General features: G+C 39.7%; 1 protein-coding gene across 1 annotated transcript in view; it reads right to left on the reverse strand.

Annotated features, from left to right (window-relative positions):
• Positions 1-3,884: 3,884 nt before the first annotated feature.
• otud3 (OTU deubiquitinase 3) overlaps positions 3,885-20,680 on the reverse strand; it is a 28,079-nt gene continuing 11,283 nt past the window's right edge. The window contains exons 5-8 of the mRNA XM_061889609.1: positions 11,842-11,964; positions 9,170-9,302; positions 8,928-9,106; positions 3,885-4,554 (exon numbers count right to left, since the gene is read on the reverse strand). Of these exons, the coding sequence (XP_061745593.1) occupies positions 4,396-4,554; positions 8,928-9,106; positions 9,170-9,302; positions 11,842-11,964 (594 nt within the window). The 3' untranslated portion in view covers positions 3,885-4,395. The remainder of the gene's footprint in view (positions 4,555-8,927; positions 9,107-9,169; positions 9,303-11,841; positions 11,965-20,680) is intronic.

Below are 20,680 nucleotides of genomic sequence, written 5' to 3' on the forward strand. Positions count from 1 at the left end.
GAGTACAGGTCACGTTACAGACAACTAATGGTGAGTACAAGTCACGTTACAGACAACTCGTGGTGAGTACCGGTCACTATACAGACACACAACTAGTGGTGAGTACAGGTCACGTTACAGACAACTCGTGGTGAGTACAGGTCACGTTACAGACACACAATTAGTAGTGAGTACAGGTCACTATACAGACACACAACTAGTGGTAAGTACAGGTCATGTTACACACACAACTAGTAGGTAGTACAGGTCACGTTATAGACACAAAACTAGTGGTGAGAACATGTCACGTTACAGATACACAACTAGTGGTGAGTACAGGTCATGTTACAGACACACAACTAGTGGTGACTACAGGTCACGTTATAGACACAACTAGTGGTGAGTACAGCTCACGTTACAGACAACTAGTGGTGAGTACAAGTCACGTTACAGACAACTAGTCGTGAGTACAAGTCACGTTACAGACAACTAGTCGCGAGTACAAGTCACGTAACAGACAACTAGTCGCGAGTACAAGTCACGTAACAGACACAACTAGTGGTGAGTGCAAGTCACGTTACAGACAACTAGTCGTGAGTACAAGTCACGTTACAGACAACTAGTCGCGAGTACAAGTCACGTAACAGACACAACTAGTGGTGAGTGCAAGTCACGTTACTGACAAGTAGTGGTGAGTACAGGACACGTTACAGACACACAACTCGTGGTGAGTACAAGTTTCATAACAGACACACAAATCGTGGTGAGTACAAGTTTCATAACAGACACACAAATCGTGGTGAGTACAGGACATGTTGTAGACACACAACCCGTAGTGAGTACAAGTCACGGTACAGACACACAAATAGTGGTGAGTACAGGTCACGTTACCGACACACAATTCGTGGTGATTAATAGGTCACATAACAGACACAAATTGTGGTAAGTACTAGTCACGTTACAGACACAACTAGTGGTGAGTACACGGCACATTACAGACACACAACTCGAGAGTACAGGACATGTTGTAGACACACAACCCGTAGTGAGTACAAGTCACGTTACAGACACACAAATAGTGGTGAGTACAGGTCACGTTACAGACACACAATTCGTGGTGATTAACAGGTCACGTAACAGACACACAAATCGTGGTGAGTACAAGTCACGTTACAGACAACTAGTGGTGAGTACAGGTCACGTTACAGACACACAATTCGTGGTGATTAACAGGTCACGTAACAGACACACAAATCGTGGTGAGTACAAGTCACGTTACAGACACAACTAGTGGTGAGTACAGGGCACGTTACAGACACACAACTCATGAGTACAGGACATGTTGTAGACACACAACCCGTAGTGAGTACAAGTCACGTTACAGACACACAAATAGTGGTGAGTACAGGTCACGTTACAGACACACAATTAATGGTGATTAACAGGTCACGTTACAGACACAATTAGTGGTGAGTACAAGTCACGTTACACACACAACCAGTGGCGACACAAAACACAAAACTCGTGGTGAGTACAGGTCACATTACAGACACACAATTTGTGAGTACAAGTCACGTTACAGACACACAACTAGTGGGGAGTACAATTCACGTTACAGACACACAACTAGTGTTGAGTCTGTATAATGCATATGTTCCTTCTTCACTGCACTTAAATGTAGAATATATTTATATTATTCATATATTATATATATATGTCATATATTATTTATCATTATTATTGTTTATTGTCAGCGAACTGTGGTGCTGAATTTCCCCCAGGGATCAATAAAGTACTTTCTATTCTATTCTAAGTCACGTTACAGACACAAGTGTGGTGAGTACAGGTCACGTTACAGACACTCAACTAGTGGTGAGTACAGGTCACGTTACAGACACACAACTAGTGGTGAGTACAGGTCACGTTACAGACACACAACTAGTGGTGAGTACAGGTCACGTTACAGACGCACAACTAGTGGTGAGTACAGGTCACGTTACAGACACACAACTAGTGGTGAGTACAGGTCACGTTACAGACACACAACTAGTGGTGAGTACAGGTCACGTTACAGACACACAACTAGTGGTGAGTACAGGTCACGTTACAGACACAACTAGTGGTGAGTACAGGTCACGTTACAGACACACAACTAGTGGTGAGTACAGGTCACGTTACAGACACACAACTAGTGGGGAGTACAGGTCACGTTACAGACGCACAACTAGTGGGGAGTACAGGTCACGTTACAGACGCACAACTAGTGCTGAGTACAGGTCACGTTACAGACGCACAACTAATGTGATGGAGGCCCTGATGGAAGTTTTTGGAAGGCTTTATAGGCAGAATAGAGCGACTCTCATTGACTCCATTGATAGATGACTTTTGGTAGCATTATTTTACAAGTTAGAATGCGTAAAAAAAAAAAATGTGTTCTTGTCTTACATAAGGACAGTTCCCCTGGAAGGCTCCTCAAATATGGGTGTGGAAGAGTTGTATCGGTACACTCCTAATTATGATACACCTAGTTACATTTTATTGATATTATTTGATATATAATATGATGCATCTAATAATATTTTAATTATATATCACAATACATCTAATTATATTTTATTTTCATTATATATTCTGTTACATCTAATTTTATTTATATTATGATACACCTAATTATATTTTATTCATATTATATATTACATGTAATTTTTTATTAATATTATGATACACTTAACTATATTTAATTCATATTATATATTACGATAAATCTAATATTTTATCTATATTATATATTATGGTACAACTAATTATATTTTATTTATATATTATGATGCACCTAATTATATTTTAATTATATATTATGATACACCTAACTATATTTACTTTTGAGATTAGCATTTTCTTGAGAACCATAAAATCTCATCCGAATATATTGTTATCAAGAAATCACAGGCAGCAGTTAATTTAGATCAGAATAACTCAAACCTGGAAAATATTCTGAAACAATGATAATTTCATTGGACTTATGTTTTCATTGTCAACATTCCATAAGGTGGCGCCATACCGTATCCAATATGCATTGACAAGGACGTTACTATTTAAAAACAAAACCCTTGGTACACAAATATACAAATGTCGCATTTTCGGAACTATAGAGCGCACCGGTACGAATGCCACAGCCACAAAATTTTATAATAAAAAAATATTTTTCCATAAATTATTAGCACCGGACAATAAGCCGCAGACATATATGTCGTGTAATGAGTTATTTACACATACATTTTTATTTACATACCTTAATTGTTTCCAAACAATGTCTGTAACACATCAGTAAAACGGATGATCAAACAAAACAGAAGTCATTGTCATGGACCGACCTGCTGCACAAGCTAGCTCTCCGATTAGCTAAAGAGACTCAATAACTCCCCTGTGACGTTTTGGTGAATTTACGAAACTGAAACTATAACAACAACACTAACACAGACACTCGTAAACGTGTTAGCATATTAGCTAATGCTAGCTTGATTGCATTACAATAACACGTACAAATATGCATGAAAACACTCCTACAGACATCATACATGGGAAGGTTTAGTAAGTGAGAATTGTTTGTTATATTATAAAAGTTCCAAATGTTGCCTGCAGTGATGAATGAAGAATCCATACGAGTAGAACGTTATGGACCGAAGGACACAGTAGCACCTACAGTGAGCGAACTCATCCAAAAGCTGGCGTCACACCATAAACAACGACACACCTTTTCAGTGTCTTTGCTTGGCCGTCAGTGAAGAAAAATCCATGAATCAGTCGCACCATTTTATATGCCGCAGGGTTTTTAGCATAGGAAAAAAGTAGCGGCTGATATTTATTATAATACATAAAAAGTAATGTCTGACAAGGTAAAAAAGTGAATGCTAAATTGGTGTTTTTTTTATTAAAATGGCTCCTGACGGCATCAAAGAGTCGACTAGTTGGCGAACGGCAAAGCTCAACCAGGAAGTGGATTGAAGGAAAAACATTTTTTGTGAGCACATGAAAAAACCAAATGGACAACAAAAAGGTAGAAAAGATAATATGCCGAGTACATTTATTGCAACATAATTTTACCCAGAATGCCTTATCTCCCCTCTTGGGTCAGACGCAACAAAAAATAAAGAATCTGCCCATTTGAAAAAGCAAATAAAAACAAACTTGCTTGGCGGTGTGCGAAAAAGAAAGGAAGAAAAATCTCCATGTCCAGCACAGGAAGGCATGGGGTCATGTGACCACATAGAAAACGCACAAAAAACAGAAGAAGAAGAAGAAGAATTTTGTGCAGGCACTCTTTCAATGTTTGTGGGAAAGTCACAAAGTGCGACTTTGTGCAAAACTTTGTGTCAAACTTCAGCCACCGGCGGCCAGAAAGTGTTTGCTCCTCCTCTAGATACTGAGAGTGTTCAGAGCCGGCACTAAAGTCACAGATTCTGCTATTTTCTGGTTCTGGTCTTCTCTCCCGTGCAGGACTTTAAGTCGATGGCGCTCCTCTTGACGTTTCTTCTTCTCTTGTCGCTGCTGTTCTTTTCTCTGCTTGGTGGATACCTGTGGAGGACACGCTTCATTTTTACCTAAACTCTCCTGTTCCAAGGATGAAAACCAAAACCAGGATCAAAAACTACAAACCCCGTTTCCATATGAGTTGGGAAATTGTGTTAGATAAAAAATACAAACGGAATACAATGATTTGCGAATCATTTTCAACCCACATTCAGTTGAATATGCTACAACAACCTATTTGATGTTAAAACTGATAAACATTTTTTTTTGTGCAAATAATCATTAACTTTAGAATTTGATGCCAGCAACACGTGACAAAGAAGTTGGGAAAGGTAGCAATAAATACTGATCAAGTTGAGGAATGCTCATCAAACACTTATTTGGAACATCCCACAGGTGTGCAAGCTAATTGGGACCAGGTGGGTGCCCTGATTGGGTATGAAAGCAGCTTCCATGAAATGCTAAGTAATTCACAAACAAGGATGGAGCGAGGGTCACCAATTTGTAAGCAAATTGTCGAACAGTTTAAGAACAACATTTCTCAACAAGCTATTGCAAGGAATTTAGGGATTTTACCATCTACGGTCCGTAAAATCATCAAAAGGTTCAGAAAATCTGGAGAAATCACTGCATGTAAGCGATGATATTACAGTACCGCTCAGGCGGTACTGCATCAAAAAACGACATTAGCATGTAAATGATATTACAACATTGGCTCAGGAACACTTCATAAAACCACTGTCAGTAACCACAGTTGGTCGCTACATCTGTAAGTGCAAGTTAAAACTACTATGCAAGTTAAAACTCTACTATGTAAAGCGAAAGCCATTTATTAACACCACGCAGGGACGCCGCCGGCTTTGCTGGGCCCGAGCTCATCTTAGATAGACTGATGCAAAGTGTAAAAGTGTTCTGTGGTCTGACGAGTCCACATTTCAAATTATATTTAGAAACTGTGGACGTGGTGTCCTCCGGAACAAAGAGGAAAATAACCATCCAGATTGTTATAGGCGCAAAGTTCAAAAGCCAGCATCTGTGGGGGTAGGGGGTGCATTAGTGGCCAAGGCATGTGTAAGTACACATCTGTGAAGGCACCATTAATTCTGAATGGTCCATACAGGTTTTGGAGCAATATATGTTGTCATCCAAGCAACGTTATCATGGACGCCCCTGCTTATTTCAGCATAACAATGTCAAGCCACGTGTTATTAACAGCGTGGCTTCGTAGTAAAAAGAGTGCGGGTACTGTCCTGGCCCGCCTGCATTCCAGACATGTCTCCCATTGAAAATGTGTGGCGCATTATGAAGCGTAAAATACGACAACAAGACCCCGGATTGTTGAACAAATTAAGCTGTACATCAAGCACTTTCAAATCTTCAACAATTAGTTTCCTCAGTTCCCAAACGTTTATTTAGTGTTCTTAAAAGAAAATGTGATGTAACACAGTGGTGAACATGCCCTTTCCCAACTACTTTGGCACGTGTTGCAGCCATGAAATTCAAAGTTAATTATTATTTGCAAAACAAAATAAAGTTTATGAGTTTGAACATCTATTATCTTGTCTTTGTAGTGCATTCAATTGAATATGGGTTGAAAAGGATTTGCAAATCATTGTATTCCGTTTATATTTACATCTAACACAATTTTCCAACTCATATGGAAACGGGGTTTGTACATTGTCTTTGGTGTCGACACATTTGGACTTTAAACCTTTCCAAAAGCGTTAGGTTCTACGATGATTCCATCGCCAAGATGTTTACGAAATATTTGCGTAGGGTCAGAAGACTAGACTTAGAAGCTAACTAACATGTGTACGATGTTTAGGTTTTTCAAGGACAACTGGATAGTTTTTCAATGTTCACAAAAACTCGTACAGGTCAGAAGACTAGACTTAGTATGTTTTCAAACTTGAACGTTGGATTAGAAGCAAACTAACTTGTGTATGATGTTTAGGTTTTTCGAGGACATCTTGATAGTTTACGATGATCACAAAAACTCAAAATTTCTTTAACGAAATATTTACGTAGGGTCAGAAGACTAGACGTAGAAGCTAACTAATTTGTGTATGATGTTTAGGTTTTTTGAGGACAATTGGATAGTTAACTATGTTCACAAAAACACATACAGGTCAGAAGAGTAGACTTAGTACAATGTTTTCAAACTTGAATGTTAAATTAGAAGCAAACTAACTTGTTACCAAAACGCATGGGCTTGATTTGTTAAAGACTACGTTTTTTTTAAATGTATGCTAAGTTCGCTTAAGTCTCTAGATTGTCAACAATTTCTACCAAAACAAGTACGCTTGGTTCATTAAACACAAAATGTTTGCAATGTTACCAAAACACCCACCCTTGATTTCTTGAAGAATAAATTGTCTACGATGTCACCAAAACTTGTACATTTGGTTCTTTAATAGACTACAATTTCTATGTAAAAAAAAAATATATGTTTGATTAATGACAATTTCGGTTTCAGCGAAGATAACAAAATAGTTTACAAAAAAACATAATACATTTGATAACAATTAGGAAAATCGAAATACTTGCTTAATAGAAGACCACATTTTCTACGATGTTAACAAAACGTACGCAAAGATTGCTGAAGTTTCTAAACTGTCAACAATCTTACCAAGACGCGTATGCTTTATTTGTTGAAGTATAAATTGTCTACAACGCCACCAAAACTTGTACATTTGCTTCTTTGAGGAATACAATCTCTATAACGTTAAAATAAAAAGCTAAGTTTAATAAATAACCACTTAAGTGTCTGATGTCTACAAAAACACAACTTAGACTAAATAGTTTACGATGTTTACAAAAAACATACACTACATCTAATTATAGTAGCGAAACTCGTACGCTTGTTCATTGTCTACGATTTTACAAAAAGGCATAGGCTTCATTTGTTGAAGACTACATTTTTTAAGATGTTAACAAAATGTACACTAAGTTCGCTTATGTCTCTAAATTGTCAATTATTTTAACAACACATGAACATTTAGTTCAGTAAACACAAAATGTTTGCAATGTTACCAAAATGCGTACACGCTTGATTTGTTGAAGAATAAATTGTGTACGATGTTACATTTGGTTCATCGAGGACTATAATTTCTACGACGTCCACCAAAAAACTGTTTAATTATTACAATTTAAGAATTGGATGTTTACAAAAACACAACTTAGAAACGAAGACAACTAAATAGTCAAAAATGTTTACAAAAAAACGTACAGTATATTGGATAACTAACAAAACGCATACTTGCTACATACAAACCCCGTTTCCATATGAGTTGGGAAATTGTGTTAGATGTAAATATAAACGGAATACAATGATTTGCAAATCATTTTCAACCCATATTCAGTTGAATATACTACAAAGACAATTATTATTTGCAAAAAAAAAAATAATGTTTATGAGTTTGAACATCAAATATCTTGTCTTTGTAGTGCATTCATTTGATTATGGGTTGAAAAGGATTTGCAAATCATTGTATTCCGTTTATATTTACATCTAACACAATTTCCCAACTCATATGGAAACAGGGTTTGAAGGAAACTACATTTTATACGATGTTAATAAAACGTACCCTAAGTTCGTTAAGTTTCTAAATTGTCAACGATATTAACAAAACAAAAACACTTGGTTCATAAACACAAATTGTTTGCAATTTTACCAAAATACGTATGCATGATTTGTTAAAGAATAAATTGATTACGATGTCATCAAAACTTCTACACTTGGTTCTTTGAGGAATACAATTTCTACGACGTTAACCAAGTACACTTGGTTCATTAAACACAAACAGTTTGCAATGTTACCAAAACACGTACGCTTGATTTCGTGAAGAATAAATTGTTTACGTTGTCATCAAAACCTCGACATTTGGTTCTTAGAAGAATACAATTTCTACGACGTTCACCAAAAAATTGTTTAATTAATGACGATTTAAGTATCTGATGTTTACAAAAACACAATTTAGTCGAAATAGGCTACGATGTTTAAAAAAAACATACAATATATCTGCTAAGTTCGCTTAAGTCTCTAAATTATCAATGATTTTAATAAAACAAGAACACTTTGTTCATTGAACACAAAATGTTTGCAATGTTACCAAAACACATACGCTTGATTTGTTGAAGAATAAATTGTCTACGATGTGTGTGAAGTTGAAGACTCCGGGGGGCTGCCTGGTTTACGATTTTACTAAAACATTTAGGCGAGTCTCATGAAAGACTTTAAAAACAAAGACAAAGGCCAAAGGTTGTGCCGCCTTACCATGAATTGATTAACGTGGACCCCGACTTAAACAAGTTGAAAAACTTATTTGGGTGTTACCATTTAGTGGTCAATTGTACAGAATATGTACTGAACTGTGCAATCTACTAATAAAAGTTTCAATCAATCAATCAAAGCCTACCTTGGGTTTGTTTGTGTCTGCTGCCACTGTGTGTTGACTGCTGTGTGACCTTTCATCCGCGCAGCCCGAGCAGGACTCCAGCCCGCAGTCACCCTGGCAGGACGATTCCGGCGTCGAACTTGCGAGCCACTCGGCGTTAATGGTGGCTGCGCTCAGCTGGAGAAGGTTCTCCTCGTCGCCTGGACAAGAAGATGAGGGAGAAGTTACACGAGTGCAAGGAATAGACGCTCCCTCCAACTTACCTCGCATCCTTCTGTTTCTGGTAGAGCTGAGGATCACGTTGTCGTCCTCCGACGCTGCCGGCGAGGCTTTTTCTTTTCGCTCGCCCCGGCCATCCCCGAACTCCCGCTGCTGGCCGTGTGACCTCTGCAGATTCTGTGAGGAGGTGGGGAGAGGGATTCCAGTTTTTGTCACCGCATACTATTTGAATCATATATATTGATAATGTCAATAATAAATGTCACCAGCATAGGGTGCAATTAATTCAGGCCAAACAACTCCCTTTAACCAGCGTAATATTACATTATTATTGTATTGAATTAGATAAATAGTTCAATTTAACAATAAAAAAACGTTTAATGGAAATAAAAAAATATAATGTACTGTATAATGATAAAACAATATGTATCGCAATAGGCACAGTCGATAGTAAAAAACGTGTTCGATATTTTCTTCTGGGTGGAAAGAAAGCGGAAGCAAGGTTGGTTGAATGAACAAAACACTCCCTCTCTGGTAACCTAAAGTTAAAGTACCAATGATTGTCACACACACACTAGGTGCGGCAAAATTCTTCTCTGCATTTGACCAATTACCCTTAAACAACCCCTGGGAGGTGAGGGGAGCAGTGAGCAGCAGCGGTGGCCGTGCCCGGGAATCATTTATGGTGATTTGACCCCCAATTCCAACCCTTGATGCTGAGTGCCAAGCTGGGAGGTAATGGGTCCTATTTTTATAGTCTTTGGTATGACTCAGCTGGTGTTTGAACTCACAACCTACCGATCTCAGGGCGGACACTCTAACCACTAGCTACGCAGGAAGTGATCACTAATCGATGGGGTGACAGGCCAATCAGGTAACAGTATCAACTATTAAGTTCGGTTGATTCTTTGCACGGAGTGAGAAAAGAAAGTCCAAATGAAAAAATTGTGGACAAAAGAGGAAAATTAATCTGTTTTTGTATTTTTTCACAAGTCAGACCAATGTGGTCTGTAAGTGATGCAAGGCAAGAGCGCTAATACCACACCACCTTAGCTCACCCTTTAGAGCACAGCGGTAACTTCCTGCCACTAGACCTGCACAAAATAGTTCTTCTCAGGTTTCTCTGTTTACACTTTCACACTTTTCTATTTTCTTACACTTTATTGGCCCTAGCATGTGAATGTGAGTGTAAATGTTGTGTGTCTATCTACCCTGTGATGAGGTAGCAACTTGTCCACACCGCCTTTCGCCCAAATGCAAATGAAAAAGGCTCCAGCACCCCCCGTGACCCCGAAAGGGACAATCGGTAAAAAATAGATGGATGGATTTATTATGAAAATATTCCTTATTTTTGCACCTTCATTTTAAGATCTTATAGTTAAGTGTTCAATGTGATTTTATTATTTTGTTGCCATTGTTTGAGTGTTTTCCATCCTTGTGTTGACATTTCCTTTCTGCTTTGATAGCTGAGGGATTATAATCAGAGGAAGTTACTTTGAGTTATTTTTATTTCTTAAATTTTTACAATTTATTTAGTTTCAAATAATTATTGTTAGTAGTTTTTATTTGGTATTTATACAAATAAAAAAATAACACCAATATATATATTTTTTAAAAGGAGGTTACATTTGAAATAAAATACTTTTTTCTTTTGCTCTTTATTTTCCATAAATCGTGAAAAAATATTTTTAGACCAGTTGATCTGCCGTTTCTTTTCTTTTTCTCCTCTGTCCCACTCTCCCTTGTGGAGGGGGTCCGGTCCGGTGGCCGTGGATGAAGTACTGGCTGTCCAGAGTCGGGACCCAGGATGGACCGCACGTCCAGAGTCGGGACCCAGGAAGGACCGCTCGCCTGTGTATCGGCTGGGGACATCTCTGCGCTGCTGATCCGCCTCCGCTTGGGATGGTTTCCTGTTGGCTCCACTATGGACGGGACTCTCGCTACTGTGTCTGATCCACTTTGGACTGGACTCTCACGGTTATGTTGGATCCACTATGGACTGAACTTTCACAGTATCATGTTAGACCCGCTCGACATCCATTGCTTTCGGTCCCCTTCTCCAAGGTTTGTCATAGTCATCATTGTCACTGTCACCGACGTCCCACTGGGGTGAGTTTTCCTTGCCCTTATATGGGCTCTACCGAGGATGTCGTTGTGGTTTGTGTAGCCCTTTGAGACACTAGTGATTTAGGGCTATATAAATAAACATTGATTGATTGATTGAATTATCGATTATAAATAGCGATATAAAACACTTATATTTTTCAGCCGTATCGCCCAGCCCTACTCTATATACTAATATTAAATGCAATTTAAAAAAAACATTGAATGCCCTAGTAGGAATATTTATAAGCAATTGTGAAAGTCGATGAAAATTATAAGACTAGGGAAGAAAAAAAATCTATTCGATTCAAGTAGTAAAAAATGGGATAAATATTTTTAAGAACGTCAAAAAAATGTTTATATATAAAAAATATAGTTCTTATTTCAATTTACGCAGGTTTGTCTATGTCTGTATGCACTTTAAAGTAATAATAATAATAATATGTTTGCTGTTACAACATTGGTTTTGTTGCTGCCCATATACTTTATATAAATGGGCCAGTTGTTAAAGAGAGCTTTTCCAGGTACTGCAAATCATTATGACGATTAAAAAAACGTGTTTCTTTCATTATAAAGTGTCGATGGTCCTACTTCCTGTTCGCAGCGTACATACCTGAATGCGCAGCTGAACGGGGCTCTGGGAGTTGTCGTCGATGTGCCTCACACTGTCGTAATGATCCCCGTAACGGTAGGCAATGTGCAGCTCTCTGCACACTGGTTTGTCGGTGCCGTTTATCTGACAGTGCACACACGCACGCACACGCACACACATACACGTCAACTAAAAAGGCACACAGCTTTCATGATATACATGCAGTAAAAATGGCAAACAATATAGTTTGACTACTGTCTCGAAATAGCGTTAAGGCCGCTTCTAAATAACTAATCCCACATTTCTTACAAGTATCACTGGAGGAATACAGGGCATAGAATAGCTAAATAGGCTCCAGCCATGCTAGCCCCTAAGCTAGAGCTCCCAAGTATGACCAAACACTGACAGTAAGGTGTTATCAGTGTATGGCAAAAATTATCCTTCAGGCATTATATTGTGGTACTTTTTCTATCAATATAACAGGGGTGTCCAAACTGCGGCCCGCGGGCTAAGTGTGACTAATTACCTTTTTTAAGTCTTAAAGTTTTGAAATCAATCAGAAATATCAAGCAGCTCAAATGCACCAAGCATGAAAAGAGAGTGTTTCGCATTTTCCCACCATGCGTTGCAGGGGATTTACTTGGGTGTGATTTTTAATTATGAATTGTGATTGAACATTTTTTATGATGTCCATAAAGTTCAGTGAGCAGGTTGTGCTATCTGTGACTATTCGCGCCATGAGTGGGCAAACTTGTTTAGATTGGGTCATAAGTGCTTGCTGTACCGCGCAATTCCTGGTCAACGACCGGATTTGCTCACATTGTCCACAAGATGGCGGCAAATGGGCTGCTATTAGCCTGCCAGATATTCCAAATTAAACTGGGGGTACACCTTGTGTGCCTGATTCCTTATTTATTTACTCATGATGTAGAATATGGCAATATATTGCCACGTCACACCACTGTATCGTATTGTGACTTAAGTATCATGATACAATGTCCTTCCCAATCACCAGCCATACTTGATACTATATGCCAAATAATATATTGTAATATACACTAGAGGCTGCAATTAATCCTGTGATATAGATTTTAGGCCATATTCATCATTGATTCTGGAGCAGTGGCACCCAAACCTTTTGACGAAGGGACCGCATTCGGCTAAAAAAAAGTAGGTATATATATATATATATATATATATATATATATATACATATACACACACCGTATATTACCAAGTAAACGTCCTTGGGTAAATAACCGCTCATGTCCTAATAGCCGCCCAGGGTCTGAGCCCATTTTGTGAATTAAACGCCTCGTCCTAATAATAGCCCCATGTATAGGTACACCACAACTGATGGACGGGAATACTTTAAGGGGGAAGAAGAATAGATAGTTTGACTTAAAGTTCCAGCTAGCGGTTGTGAAGTATGCGGCGCAGAATTCTGGTTTGGCAGAGGCCAGGCAGTTTAACGTTGACCAGAAACGTGTACGCGAATGGAAACAAAAGAAGGGAGAACTACTATCTCAGTCGGCAATCGATGGAAAACGGGCTCTCTTATCTGGCGGAGGTAGAAAAAAGTGAGCGACGAGCTTGATGCTAATTTGTGTCAGTGGTTCGTGGACTGAACCACCGTGTGTCCCGCAAAATGATCCGCATTAAGGCCAAGGAGTTGTATGCCACCGCGAGTGACACGAGAGACACCGTGGTGGTGTTTAGAGCAACTAGTGGCTGGCTTAATCGATTCCTGCGTCAGAAAAACTTTACCCTCAGGAGGAGAACAACTGTTGCACAGAAGGACGCTCCCGTCGAGAAGATTGTCAACTTCCTCGTTTTCTCTACTAAACAGATAGAGGTCAAGAAAATCCAGCCCAAGAATATCATCCTAATGGATGAAACAGCCGTCTGGTTTGACATGGTTGGTTTTAGTACGGTCAATGAGAGGGGCGCCCGCTCCATCTGCCACAAAACCAACCACCGGTCAAGAGAAGGCACGTGTCACGGTGGCTCGTGCAGCCAAAGCAGACGGGACAAAGCTGAATCCTTACATTGTGTTTAAAGGTGCTGTCCGTGATGTAAAGGCTATGCAGAGCATCCCTGGGGTGATCATAGCTTCCTCCAAGAATGGCTGACAAAGGATTGGCTCCAGAGGGCAGTGGGGAAATTTCACTTCGGACCGAGGCTACTTGCATGGGACTCGTACCGACGTCATATCAGCGAGGCCACGAAGGCAGAGCGCAAAAGGGGCTACAACCTTACAATGGCTGTTATATCTGGAGGTTTCACAAAGTACCTGCAGGCCCCCGATGTTGTGTGGAATGGCCCTTTCAAAGCGCAGTTCCGTGACTACTATGATAACTGGATGGCTGGTGATAAAGACAAAACCTACACCAAGTCAGGGAACCTGAGAGCCCCTTCCCGCCGCCTCCTGGTCGACTGGGTCGGGACACTCTGATCAACTCATTCAAGGTAGGCTGGCCGGCTGTGTGTATGTGTGTGTTGCAAACCGTAGCCATAGCTGATTGTTGCTTTCTGGTATCCTACAAGGTGTGTGGGCTGACGGTGGCAGCTTATGGGAGTGAGGATCAACTCATTTACTGCCTCAAGGAGGGACAGCCATGTCAGGCAGGCAGAGAGATGCTGTTGAGAGCTAGACAGCAGGGTGCTGCTTTGGTTCAGGAAGAGGAGGAGAGTGATGAGGAACAGCAGTTCCTCAATGAACTTGTGATTGAAGAGTAGGATGATTATGAGGGGGTGAGGGAGAGGAAGGGGAGGAGGAGGAGGAGGATGAGTGGGTTTGAGTTGCATTTGGGGTTGCATTTACTGCAGTATTATTGTTTTGATGGTTTTATAGAGTACTTGGTACCATAATTTTATTTTTCCTGTATGCTGCTTTATTTAAAACTTGGAATACTGTAGCCTTTATTTTATTTAAGTGACACTATTATTGTTCTGTTTTGATGGTGGGTTTTATACTTGAGTACTTGCTACCATATTATTATTTTTCCCGGTAGGCTGCTTTATTTAAAAACTTTATTTATTTTCAGTATTGGTATTCTATTTGACAATCGTTGCACTACTGCCATGTTGAGGCCTTGTTGATCTCTTGTCTTTTGATAGTCTTGTTTTTTTGTTTGTATGTTTACAATAGCTTTTACATTTAATGTTTTTTATACGAAAAAAAAAAATACTGGACAGTAACCATTGTAACCAAATAATGACCTGGTGCAGGCCTTGTGCAAATAACCGCCTGCTTCTTTTAAACGCCCGTCTCCAAAAATGATTTTGTGAAATAAAAGCCCGGGCTACTATTTGGTAATATACGGTATACATACATACATACACACACTTATATAAACATATATATATATATATATATATATATATATATATATATATATATATATATATATATATATATATATACACACATAGGGGCTTCACGGTAGCAGAGGGGTTAGTGCGTCTGCCTCACAATACGAAGTTCCTGCAGTCCTGGGTTCAAATCCAGGCTCGGGATCTTTCTGTGTGGAGTTTGCATGTTCTCCCCGTGAATGCGTGGGTTCCCTCCGGGTACTCCGGCTTCCTCCCACTTCCAAAGACATGCACCTGGGGATAGGTTGATTGGCAACACTGAATTGGCCCTAGTGTGTGAATGTGAGTGTGAATGTTGTCTGTCTATCTGTGTTGGCCCTGCGATGAGGTGGCGACTTGTCCAGGGTGTACCCTGCCTTCTGCCCGATTGTAGCTGAGATAGGCGCCAGCGCCCCCCGCGACCCCGAAAGGGAATAAGCGGTAGAAAATGGATGGATGGATGGATGGATGGATATACACACATATAAATATATATATATATATACACATATAAATATATGTATATATATATATATACACATATACGACTTGTCCAGGGTGTACCCCGCCTTCCGCCCGATTGTAGCTGAGATAGGCGCCAGCGCCCCCCGCGACCCCAAAAGGGAATAAGCGGTAGAAAATGGATGGATGGATGGATATATATATATATATATATATATATATATATATATATCTTGATTGGATTATCCAGAGAATAGTGCTCGATACCGTGGTAGAGCGCAATATGTAGGTGTGGGAAATACAGCAGCAGTAATCAAATGGTTTAACAACATCCAAGACAAACAACAACACAACTTTATCTCCTTCGACATCGAAGAATTTTACCCTTCCATCACGCAAGACCTACTGACCCAAGCACTAAACTTCGCCTCGGACTACGACTCAATCACAGGCAACGAAAGAAACATCATCATCCACGCAAAGAACTCCATACTCATCCACAACAGTACACCATGGCAAAAAAAGAACAATTCAACATTTGACGTTACTATGGGGAGTTTTGACGGAGCAGAAACGTGCGAACTCGTTGGGAGTTTCCTCCTCTCCCAGCTTGCTAGCCTCAACCTGAACCTTGGTATTTACCGTGATGACGGACTGGCAGTGTGCCGCGCCTCGCCAAGGAGCAGCGAGAACACCAAGAAGCGCATATGCCAAATCTTCAAAGAAAACGGCCTACGGATCACGATTGAAGCCAACAAGCAAACCGTCAACTTCCTCGACGTCACTTTCAACCTGAGAAATAACAGCTACCAACCATTCACGAAACCCAACACAACACTCCAATACGTGCACCATGACAGCAACCACCCACCCACCACCACGAAAAGAATACCTACCGGAATTAATAAAAGGCTATCGATGCTGTCATCCAGCAAAGCTGAATTCGACCAAGCAACCCCCCCGTACCAGAAAGCACTTGATGAAAGCGGATACAACTTCACCCTCACCTATGAACCCACTCCAGGAAACCAACCAAAAAAGAGCAGAAAACGAAACAACATCATCTGGTACAATCCGCCATTCAGCAAAGACGTCTCAACCAACATCGGCCGCAAGTTCCTCACTCTGATCGACAAACACTTCCCCAAAGGCAATACCCTAAGAAAAATATTCAACAAGAACAACATTAAATTGAGCTACAGCTGTATGAATAACATGCAACAAATCATTTCAAACCACAACAAAACAATTGCAAAAGGACTGCCTACTCCCAGACTAAACGACTCTGAAACCAATAATGAATGTAACTGTCGCAAGAAACCTGATTGCCCTCTCAACGGAAGGTGCTTACAGACATCAGTCGTTTACCAAGCAAAGGTAATACGCAAGGACATTAACACATCCGACACGTACGTAGGATTAACCGAAGGAGCGTTCAAAACAAGATGGAATAATCACAACGCCTCCTTTAGAAACCAGACTTTGCAGAATTCTACAGAACTCAGCAAACACATTTGGAACCTCAAAGACAATAATGTTGAATATTCAATAACATGGCAAATTCTTGCATCCAGCACACCTTACAACAGTGGTAATAAAAGATGCAACCTATGCTTAAAAGAGAAACTGTTTATTATATATCATCCAGATCTATCATCCCTCAACAAGCGCAGTGAAATCATTTCAACATGCCGCCACAGACGGAAACACCTCCTAGGTAACACATGAGCCAATCACCACACCCTACGCCTGCCTGTACCCACCCACTCTGTGCTCTATATAAACCATTGTATGTGAATGCTTCCATTAAAATCTCCTGATGATTGAGGGAACCCCTCATGAAACAGATCTGTAGAGATGAAGTAGTCTTGTGATTTTCCCACACCTACATATATATATATATATATATATATATATATATATATATATATATATATATATATATATATATTTATATATACATATAAATATATATATATATATATATATATATATATACACACATACACACGCACACATACATACAAACCCTGTTTCCATATGAGTTGGAAAATTGTGTTGGATGTAAATATAAACAGAAAAAAATGATTTGCAAATAATTTTCAACCTCATATTCAGTTGAATATGCTACAAAGACAACATATTTGATGTTCAAACTGATAAACATTTTAATTTTTTTTGCAAATAAACATTAACTATAGAATTTGATGCCAGCAACACGCAACAAAGAAGTTGGGAAAGATGGCAATAAATACTGATAAAGTTGAGGTATGCTCATCAAACACTTATTTGGAACATCCCACAGGTGTGCAGGCAAATTGGGAACAGGTGGGTGCCATGATTTAGTATAAAAAACGCTTCCCAAAAAATGATCAGTCTTTCACAAGAAAGGATGGGGCTAGGTACACCCTTTTGTCCACAACTGCGTGAGCAAATAGTCAAACAGATTAAGAACAATGTTTCTCAAAGTGCAATTGCAAGAAATTTAGGGATTTCAACATCTACGGTCCATAATATCATAAAAAGGTTCAGAGAACCTGGAAAAATCACTCCACGTAAGCGGCATGTCAGGAAACCAACATTGAATGACCTTGCCCTTCGATCTCTCAGACGGCACTGTATCAAAAATCGACATCAATCGCTAAAGGCTAAACCACATGGGCTCAGGAACGCTTCAGAAAACCACTGTCACTAAATACAGTTTGTCGCTACATCCGTAAGTGCAAGTTAAAGCTCTACTATGCAAAGCGAAAGCCATTTATCAACAACATCCAGAAATGTCGCCGGCTTCTCTGGCCCGAGATCATCTAAGATGGACTGATGCAAAGTGGAAAAGTGTTCTTTTGTCTGACGAGTCCACATTTCAAATAGTTTTTGGAAATATTCGACATTGTGTCATCCGGACCAAAGGGGAAGCGAACTATCCAGGCTGTTATCGACGCAAAGTTCAAAAGCCAGCATCTACGATGGGTAACTTACACATCTGTGAAGGCACCATTAATGCTGAAAAGGTACATACAGTGGGGCAAAAAAGTATTTAGTCAGCCACCGATTGTGCAAGTTCTCCCACTTAAAATGATGACAGAGGTCTGTAATTTTCATCATAGGTACACTTCAACTGCAAGAGACAGAATGTGAAAAAAAATCCAGGAATTCACATTGTAGGAATTTTTAAGAATTTATTTGTAAATTATGGCGGAAAATAAGTATTTGATCAATAACAAAAATGCAACTCGATACTTTGTAATATAACCTTTGTTGGCAATAACAGAGGTCAAACGATTACTATAGGTCTTTACCAGTTTTGGCCCACTCCTCTATGCAGATCTTCTCGAGAGCAGTGATGTTTTGGGGCTGTCGCCGAGCAACACGGACTTTCAACTCCCTCCACATATTTTCTATGGGGTTGAGGTCTGGAGACTGGGTAGGCCACTCCAGGACTTTCAAATGCTTCTTACGGAGCCACTCTTTCGTTCCCCAGGCGGTGTGTTTTGGATCATTGTCATGCTGGAAGACCCAGTCACGTTTCATCTTCAAAGCTCTCACTGATGGAACGCAACTCAGCATTCTTCTTCCTCCAAACACGACGAGTTGAGTTTATTCCAAAAAGTTCTATTTTGGTTTCATCTGACCACCTGACATTCTCTCAATCCTCTGCTGTATCATCCATGTGATCTCTGGCAAACTTCAGACAGGCCTAGACATGCACTGGTTTAAGCAGGGGGACACGTCTGGCACTGCAGGATTTGATTCCCTGTCAGCGTAGTGTGTTACTGATGGTAACCTTTGTTACTTTGGTCTCAGCTCTCTGCAGGTCATTTACCAGGTCCCCCCGTGTGGTTCTTCGATTTTTGCTCACCGTTCTCATGATCATTTTGACCCCATGGGATGAGATCTTGCGTGGAGCCCCAGTTCGAGGGAGATTATCAGTAGTCTTGTATGTCTTCCATTTTCTGATAATTGCTCCCACAGTTGATTTTTTCACACCAAGCTGCTTGCCTATTGTAGATTCACTCTCCCCAGTCTGGTGCAGATCTACAATTATTTTCCTGGTGTCCTTCGACAGCTCCTTGGTCTTGGCTATAGTGGAGTTTGGAGTCTGACTGTTTGAGGCTGTGGACAGGTGTATCTTATACAGATAACAAGTTCAAAAAGGTTCCATTAATACAGGTAACGAGCGGAGGACAGAAAAGCTTCTTAAAGAAGTTACAGGTCTGTGAGAGCCAGAGATCTTGCTTGTTTGATGTGACCAGTACTTATTTTCCACCATAATTTACAGAAAAATTCTTTAAAATTAATATGTAAATTCCTGGATTTTTTTTCACCTTCTGTCTCTCATATATGAATTGTACCTTTGATGAAAATTACAGACCTTTGTCATCATTTTAAGTGGGAGAACTTGCACAATCGGTGGCTGACTAAATACTTTTTTGCCCCACTGTATATATATACACACACACACATACATATACATACATACACATATCTATATCTATATATATATATATATATATATATATATATATATATATATATACACATACATATATACGAAAATATATATATATACATATATACACACACACAGTATAATACACATACATACATACATACATACATACATACATACATACATACATACACACATAAGGGTTTCGCGCAGCGCTTTGTTGCTTAACAAAGAGCCGCCGCCTAAACTAAAGTCTTAACAAGCTGCTCCGCTTCCTACTGCCTATCTCTGTCAGGACTCTCTGCAACACCTAGCATTGTCCCGCCCACACAACCATCTGATTGGTTACGCACAGAGCGGTAACAGCCAATCACCAGTGCGTATTCGGAGCGCATGGAGTCAGTGCTCCAGCGTCTTGATGAACAGAATGGTATTTAGCAGGTAAGCATGAGGCAGCGAACTCTCCCCAAATTATAATAAACACCTCCCAGTCAGCTACTAGTAACATTACTATGAGCCCGTTTACGTTCTAGAAACATAAACGGCAGCCCAGCTCGCTCTCAGTCCTTGAGGTGAAGGCTAGTTAGCTTTTAG

This window comes from Nerophis ophidion, linkage group LG27 (assembly GCF_033978795.1).
Source record: "Nerophis ophidion isolate RoL-2023_Sa linkage group LG27, RoL_Noph_v1.0, whole genome shotgun sequence".
NCBI lineage: Eukaryota > Metazoa > Chordata > Actinopteri > Syngnathiformes > Syngnathidae > Nerophis > Nerophis ophidion.